At 34.9% G+C, this 8,923-nt stretch overlaps 1 protein-coding gene across 1 annotated transcript; it reads left to right on the forward strand.

The window, feature by feature from the left end:
• The first annotated feature begins 1,784 nt into the window (after window positions 1-1,784).
• LOC132307978 (cellulose synthase-like protein H1) lies at window positions 1,785-6,941 on the forward strand. Its single transcript, XM_059805906.1, has 9 exons — window positions 1,785-2,055; window positions 2,231-2,558; window positions 2,914-3,039; window positions 3,479-3,595; window positions 3,953-4,165; window positions 4,308-4,419; window positions 4,526-4,716; window positions 5,593-5,943; window positions 6,268-6,941. Exons 1-9 carry the CDS (start codon window positions 1,799-1,801, stop codon window positions 6,826-6,828), a joined length of 2,256 nt encoding a protein of 751 aa, XP_059661889.1. The 5' UTR covers window positions 1,785-1,798; the 3' UTR covers window positions 6,829-6,941.
• Window positions 6,942-8,923: the final 1,982 nt, after the last annotated feature.

Raw genomic sequence — 8,923 nt, forward strand, 5'->3', positions numbered from 1 at the left:
GGTAACAGGCCGGATGTTAAATACGCTGGGCTGACGACAAGCTGGGCTGATGACTTCTTGATTCGGCCTTGATGGAAGTTGGAGGATAACTAACAATGGTCTTGGGCTGTAAATACCCTTAATTTGGGCTTGAGCATGATGGGCCTTATATGTCCTTGGAATGTAGATATGGGTAGTGGTGACGTGTGCGCTTTTTATTGGAGGGAGTTTTTTTCCCTCCACAGTGGGTAACTGTCTGGCGAGCACATATGGAACTGGTGACGAGCAAGGACAGAATGCTCGGCTTGCAAGGAGTAAACAACTGCTGTAAGAGTCACGATGCTAATCGGTGGGCAAGGATTGTTGACGTCTAGCTCTCGCCGTCGGCGTTGAAGATGCCGTCGCCGGAGATGACAGTACTGTTAAAACTTCCTTTTTTCCGTTTGTACAGTATACGGTGTTACTATCACCTGCATTAGTTTGCAACAAAGATAAGTTTATCATGTTTTGCTCCTTCTATTGCCTGTGATGGTTGTGGGGTGGAGGTTTGAAGATGATGATGGGAGGTTTGAGTTGTGTACTTATTTTGGTAGGTTGTGTATCTAATGGTGGGTGGCGGTTGTGGGGGTGGAGAGAGAGAGAAAGACGGAGGTTAGAGGATTGTGTGTGGCAGGGATGAAGCGGTGACGCAAGAGATGGGGTTGCCATTTTGGGGTGGAGAGTAAGGTTTGGTAGGGGTATATTTGGTAGAGTAAAAGGGTAAAATAGACATTATATTAATTGATGGGTGTTTTTGCTCAAATTGAAAAGAATAGGGGTGTTTTTTGCACACCTTTTTAAATAAGAGGTAAAAGTGCTACGAAACATATACTTCAGGGTGTTGTTTTTTGCACTTATCCCTAATATATATATACATACACTATATGTAATAAATTAACCCATATTTCTTAGATCCACTACAATGTCAGATTTAAAGATTCATATGTAATAATAAATAGAAAAGATTCATTACATCAATCTTTGGGGCATTTTTTCAGTCAATTTCAATTCCAAATTGTCATGGCCAGTAATAAACAAAAAACGATTTTTGGATTAACAAATGATGAAATTTGAGTTCTTCCCAAAAGATTAACAAAATTCTGATTGAGAGGATTGATTAACAAGAAGATTAATGAATTGAAGAAACAAACACAAACAATAATGGGGTTTCAGTCTTAAATGGTTGATCGGTGGTGTTTGGCAGCAGTTTGTGGAGGCAGAGAGAAGAAGAGAGAAGAGAAAGAGAGAGTGGTGCCAGACTGAGGGGGGTATAATGGTCATTTAAGTAATTTAATATTTATGAATAAATAAAATTAAAAAATTAGGGGTAAAATTGTCTTTTACATATTTCTAACGAAAAATATAACGAAAAAGTAAGAATGAATCTAATAATTATTTTTAAAAAATGTCTGAAAGTAAAAAATAGTCAAATTTAAAAGGTGTCACTGAAATTAAATCAAAAATTAAACTTATTATTATTCAACATACCTCTTGCAATTCACAACAAATTAAGGATATGCTTCTTCACCGCATCAGTAAAATATAATAAATCTTGGCCACATATTATCTGTGGATGGACATTAACATGGCACTTCCATACGTTAGCTAGCAACAAATCTACAATAATATACATAACACATGCAGGCCAAGAAGGCAAAATAAACACATCCATATTTATATACACTACTACATATATATATATATATATATATATATATATATATATATATATATATTCCAGAACTCTATTTAGTTTATCACAGTACTCTTAGCTTCGTCAATGGCCAGCTCTGTCTCTCTCCCACTATATGAACGAATTCGTCGTAAAAACACCATACCACGAGCTGTGGAACTCGTTATCCTCTTCCTTCTCATCTCTCTCCTTGTCTATCGTCTTCTTAACCGCGAAAAACATGGCGTCTCTTGGCTCATGGCCTTCTTTTGCGAGCTATTCTTCACTTTCGTGTGGATTCTTACACTCACCACTAAATGGAATCAAGTGGATTTCATAACACACCCTGAACGACTCTTTCAATGGTATAATTATATACACAAAAACTACAAATTATTCTACACATACATACACATATCTATACGAACATGTGTTTTGCAATGGTATAACACACACACACACATATATATATAATTATATATATGCATGTACTATTCGTTGACGAAGATTATATGTATGTTTAATTCTTATTTTCAACAGGGCTCCTGAACTCCCTCCAGTGGACATGTTTGTTACAACAGCAGACGCTGCACTAGAACCGCCTATCATCACTGTGAACACTGTTCTATCCTTGTTAGCCTTGGATTACCCAGCTGACAAGTTGGCTTGCTATGTTTCCGACGACGGTGCTTCCCCTCTCACTTTTTATGCCCTAATTGAAGCTTCCAAGTTTGCAAAGCTCTGGGTTCCTTTCTGTAACAAGTACAAAGTTCAGATTAGAGCTCCATTCCGATACTTTTCTAGAAAGACCGAGTCGTTAGGCCATGATACTTCCATGGAGTTCCAGCAAGAATGGAAGAAGATGAAGGTAATTAATATTCATGGTTGGAGTTATGTGCAGAAATTATTTATCCTACTAATTTCAGATTCTGGGTTTTATTCATTTATTTTTCATATGAGTCTTTGAAATTTCTTTCTTATTTTTTATTGTTTCCATTTAACATATATTCTCTGTCGAAAAATATTTTTAAACTACTCCTTTTCTTGGCTAAATTCTTGAAGTATTTTTCGGAACAAAGATGTTTGTCAAAAAATGGAGGGTAATTATTCATGATTTTCTAAGGGATACAAATAAAAGTTGTTACATGCAGATAAGGATTGACGATGATGATATATGTACAAATTAATGTGTGTGTTGTTTTTGTTTGTTTGTTTGTTTGTAGAATGCATATGAACAGCTTAGTCAGAAAGTTGAAGATGCTGCTACAAGGTCCTTGCCATGTGACCTAACTGGCGACTTTGCAGTGTTCTCAAATATAGAACGCACAAACCATCAAACAATTATTAAGGTATACATATAGTATATAATTAATTTTATATATATATATATATATAGATATATATATATATATATATATGTTACGGACCAGAAATTTTGTTCAAGGAAACAATCTAATAAATAAATATAATTGAGGAGGGGCAGTTTTAAAATTTTAACACATTCCCCGCCCCCTTCATTGGCTACGTCAATGGTTATTGCTCTAGTATTGATTTGTTTAGAATTTGTTACTTATGAAATAAGATAAGAGCTTAACCAAGTGGTATATCCTTCTTACATTGAAATGAAAGTTGCAAGATTTGATTTATATATCTCCATTTGGACAATAATGAATGTTTTTAAATTCATTTAAATGATACTGTTTGTATAGCGGCAAAGTGCATGAGCCACCAGAAAGTATTATTTTCTCAGTATTTACAAAAAATAGAATGTGTCTCATCTCAATGCAGGTTATATGGGAGAACCAGGATGATGGTTCAAATGGTTTGCCACATCTGGTCTACATTTCAAGGGAGAAGCGTCCAAAGAATCCACATCATTTCAAAGCTGGCGCAATGAATGTCCTAGTAAGACTTTTTCAGCACCAACAAGGAATTGTTTACGCAATCTTTGTCCGTACTATATTTATATATACACATACACGTACACACACATTGGGCACATCCAACTGATGCTCTTACCTCAGGATCAAGGTAGGGAGTTCAAATCTCTGAAACTTTTTCAATACTCACCTGATACATGCATGTAGGATAGTTGATAGCGTGTATCCGTGATGAATTATGAAGTGTGCTCTCAACACAAACATTGTCAAAAATATATATATATATACACAAAAAGTTTCATATGTTATTCTTAATAATTTATTTTACTATGTTACTAATTAGTTTTCCGATCAAAATTAACATGATCAACATTATGAACAGATGAGAGTTTCTGGAGTGATGACAAATGCTCCTTTCATGCTGAACGTAGACTGTGACATGTTCGCCAACAATCCACAAATTGCTCTTCATGCAATGTGTATGCTCCTTGGTGTGCAAAATGAAAGCGACTATGCATTTGTTCAGTGTCCGCAACACTTCTATGATGGACCAAAGGATGATCCATTTGGAAATCAATTGGTGGTTATGAATGAAGTAAGTAATTAATTAAAGTTACCATATTAATTACAAAAATCTATCAAAAAAGTATTATTATTATTTTGTTAATATATAAGAAAACTTGTGAATTAATAGATTTAGAAAATTAATCTAAAGTCTTTTTTAATGTTTAAAACAGTATATTGGGCACGGAATATCTGGGATTCAAGGACCATATTACAGTGGAACTGGATGTTTTCATAGAAGAAAAGTTATTTATGGTGTATCACCGGATGAGAAAGAAATTAAAGGTACTTGAATTAACTATATATATATATATATATATATATATATATATATATATATATATAATATTAAATGAGCTACAGTTTCTGTAATATTATCTTGCTTTATTAGGTAAATTGAGTGATGAATACTTGGAGAAAAGATTTGGAAACTCAAAGGCGTTCAACAAATCAGCTGCTCAAATTTTGTTAGGGTTGAATGGGAAATCTTATACTCAACTCGATCATTCAACTTCATTAATGGAGGCAGCCTGCAAGGTCTCAAGTTGTGTTTATGAAAATGGTACCAGTTGGGGTACACAGGTGAGAGGGCTTCATATTGTACGGTTGGTTATTAGTGCATAGATTATAATAGCAAGTTAATGCTCTAAAACCTAGTTGGAAAAGAGTTGGCCTAGTTAATCGAAAGGACTTAGGCCTTCATGTCTTATGAAACATCAAGTCCTAAGTCTAATTTATCTGAGGATCGATTTTTTCTAGCGATAAATTTTTTCTTAAGGGTCATGCCCACAAACATATTTCAAACTTTATCCCATCTGTTGCCAAAGCCTTTGGTCTAATGTGAAGTAATCTTTATCGGTCGGTTCTAGTGCACATGTGTGGCGACCTATGTGGGCAGGTGCGAGGCACTGACAAGTTTTAGGGTGTCATGATCCCGTGTCGCATGGGAAAGGTGAAGTGTTATATGTAAGTTCTACATCCTTTTATGACACAACACATTTTAAAGTCATGATGACCGTGAACCGACCATAACTGCAGAGTTAAGCATGTTTAACCTCAAATAGTACCAGGACGTGTAACTTCTTCCGGAAAGTTTCTGATTTAGGGGAGCCAAAAAATGACAATATTGTGTGAATAGGGTGAGGGTTATTACACCTGTATAATCTCTATAGTGTTCTCCACAAGTTGCACAAAATATTTTTTATGCTTTGGAAAGTTTCTGATTTAAGGGAGCCAAAAACTGACAATATTGTGTGAATAGGGTAAGGATTATTACACATGGAATCTCTATAGTGTTCTCCAAGTTGCACAGAATATTTTTTATGCCACTAAACTAGATATATTAATCAGCAAGTACATATGATAATTTTAAAATATAGAGAAAATACATATGTGTGTGTGTGTATCTATATAAATATAATAATTCTAATGGAGTGTGATTTGATAACTACGTTTCAGGTTGGTTGCATATATGGATCTACAACAGAAGACATTCTCACTGGACTTGCCATTCATGGGAAGGGTTGGAGAACGGCCTTATTTAATCCTAAGCCAGATGCATTTTTAGGGTGTGCACCTTCGAGTGGGCCTGCGTCTATGATTCAACAGAAGAGATGGGCCACTGGGCTTCTAGAAATCCTAATCAGCCCAAGAAGCCCATTGATTGCTACGGTCACTAGTAAGCTCCAGTTCAGGCAATGCATGGCATACATGTGGCTTCTAGGTTGGCCCTTACGTTCAATTCCTGAGCTGTGTTATGCTACTTTACCCGTGTTTTCTATCATCACCAACTCACACTTCTTGCCCAAGGTAAGCACCAACTATAGCCCTCCATCCCTAATCATTATTCATTTAGAGAAATTATTCATTGGACCTGTCCGCGTTTTCTATCATCACCAACTCACACTTCTTGAATTATTAGTGTTGTTTTTTATTTTTAATTTTTTTTTTTGGTAAATAAGTTTTTGTTTTTCTTTTATGTATACACATGCTCATTTTCTGTCATGGACTTAAATTCTGGACATTTTATATAATAAAAGTAGAAAGAACCACTAGATTACAACCCTTTAGACAATAAAATACATTTAAAATTTAAAATTCGAACAACATATTAAGTTTGATTTGTTCCTGTAGGTTCAAGAACCGGCCATATTGATACCGATTTCAATATTTGTCATCTACAACCTTTACACCCTATCAGAGTACCTCCAAATTGGTCTGTCAATCCGCGCATGGTGGAACAACCAGAGAATGTGGAGAGTGAACGCGATGTCAGCATGGTTATTTGGAATGTTAAGTGTTATACTGAAGCTCTTAGGTCTATCAGAGACTGTGTTTGAGGTTACACAAAAAGAGCAAAGAAGTAGTGGTGAAGATGATGACAATGTCAATGCCAATGCTGGAAAGTATACATTTGATGAGTCCTCGATTTTCATCCCGGGCACCACTGTTTTGTTGGTGCACTTGATGGCATTAGCCACCGGAATGTTAGGGTTTCGACGAGTTCGTAATGATGGGAACGGGTGTGGGATAGGGGAGTTCATATGTAGCCTATGTGTGGTGCTCTGCTTCTGGCCATATCTTAAGGGGCTGTTTGGGAAAGGAAAATATGGGATTCCCTCATCCACCGTATATAAGTCCGGAGCGTTGGCTTTATTGTTTGTTCAATTCTGCAAATGGACTTCGATGGGTTAGGTCCTTAGGACTTTGGGATATAAGCATTTCAACAGAATCCTCTAAAGCATGTTTGGCAACAGTTGTTTTATGCTTTTACTTTAACCCGAATTAGAAGTAATATTTTCACTTTAGAGTGTGTTCAACACTATTTCAAAGTTTGTTTGGTAATATAAATTTGTTACAAGATTTTTGGAAGCAAAAACGTGAAAACATGTTTGGTAAAAAGCGCTGCCAGTTTGAAAATTTGAATGCCTAGTTAAAAATGTTAATTTAAAAATAATAATAATAAATAAATTAAAGTGCTTTGCTACAGTGCAGGAAAAAAAAAAAAAAAAAAAGCATTATCATTTTTATGCTTCCTATTTTGGCCTCAATTTTGGAAGCGTTTTCTATCCTCACCAACTCGCACTTCTTGCCCAAGGTAAGCAACAACCTCAACCTTCCATCCCTAATCATTATTCATTCAAACTTCAGTTCTTTTAAAACAATTTTTTATTTCTCAAAAAATTAAAATTTAAAAACTACATAAAAATCCCTATGATTGATAGTTTCTAATTACTAACTCAATTTTTTTTTCTAGCGAATTTTTGCAAACTGTTTTTACAATTAAAAAACGTAATAGAATATGTCTTTTTGTCAAGTTAGTATTTTACACATTTTAAATCACACAAGTGTTAGCATCCACATGATCTACGAAATGAATTATTCATTTACTAGTGTTGTTTTTGTTTTTAAAATAAGTTTTTCTTTTTCTTTTGTTTAGACACGCGCTCATTTTCTGTAAATGGACTTAAATTATGGACATTTTATATAATAAAAGCAGAAAGAACCACTAAACTACTATAACTCTTTAGAAAATAAAATACATTTAAAATTTGAATAACACAATAAGTTTGATTTGTTAATGCAGGTTCAAGAACCAGTCATATTGATACCGGCTTCGATATTTGTCATCTACAACCTTTACACCCTATCAGAGTACCTTCAAATTAGCCTTTCAATCCGCGCATGGTGGAACAACCAGAGAATGTGGAGAGTGACTGCGATGTCAGCATGGTTATTTAGAATGTTAAGTGTTATACTGAAACTCTTAAGTCTATTAGAGGCGGTGTTTGAGGTTATGCAAACGAGCAAACAAGTAGTAGTGATGATGATGACAATGTCAATGCCAACGCTGGACGGTACACATTCGATGAGTCCACGATTTTCATCCCGGGCACCACTGTTTTGTTGGTGTACTTGATGGCATTAGCCACTAGACTATTAGGGTTTCGATGAGTTCAGAATGATGGGAATGGGTGTGGGATAGGGGAGTTCATAGGTAGCCTATGTGTGGTGCTCTGCTTCTGGCCATTTCTTAAAGGGCTGTTTGGAAAAGGAAAATATGGGATTCCCTCATCCACCGTATATAAGTCCGAGGCATTGGCTTTATTGTTTGTGCAATTCTGCAAATGGACTTCAATAGGTTAGGACTTGGGATATAAGGGCTTCAAGAGAATCCTTTAATTTAACCAATTTGGCAGCAACTTTGAGAGTGTATCACTGTTCATTTAGGTATATATTCATTTATGTAATATTTATTTTTTAAAATTATAAATGCATGATATTTTCATAAACCAAAAAAAAATATAAAAAAACTTGAGTACTGAAATTCACAATTAACAAAATTGGAATTCGAATCCCATTAATTAATATTGAACCTTTAATTTCATAATGTCACGTTCCGCCAATATGCAGGGTGGTTGACAGGCGACACACAAGCATTGTGGCGTCTATACGATATAACAGAAGAATGAATATACAATCGATCACATTTGTGTAAAGAATTGTGGAACGTTCTAGAGTGGTGGATTGGAGGATCCTAAAATATTATAGAGAGTGCATGAATTTGTAAATTATAGAATATTCTAAAAAAATTGAGAGATTTGTAGAGATGGTAAATATTTGATAGTTAGATGGAAAATTCCATATAGTAGATTTTAATTATTAATTGTTATGCATTTTAGTTGTCCATTAATGAAGATGTTGTCTATATAAATTATAATGAACCTTGTCTTCTCAACATTGATGTAGCACAACAATATACTAACATTTGTCTAATTTATTTTTTCCC

This window comes from Cornus florida, unplaced genomic scaffold (assembly GCF_030987335.1).
Source record: "Cornus florida cultivar Cherokee Brave unplaced genomic scaffold, ASM3098733v1 CherokeeBrave_3.0.0_Hap2_Chr05, whole genome shotgun sequence".
Classification (NCBI taxonomy): domain Eukaryota; kingdom Viridiplantae; phylum Streptophyta; class Magnoliopsida; order Cornales; family Cornaceae; genus Cornus; species Cornus florida.

Excerpts from the sequence above, each read along its gene's own strand:
- LOC132307978 (XM_059805906.1), top strand. The coding sequence starts at position 1,799 with ATGGCCAGCTCTGTCTCTCTCCCACTATATGAACGAATTCGTCGTAAA. Across the intron at positions 4,166-4,307 it reads AATTGGTGGTTATGAATGAA|TATATTGGGCACGGAATATC; the intron begins GTAAGTAATTAA and ends TGTTTAAAACAG. Across the intron at positions 4,717-5,592 it reads GTACCAGTTGGGGTACACAG|GTTGGTTGCATATATGGATC; the intron begins GTGAGAGGGCTT and ends ACTACGTTTCAG.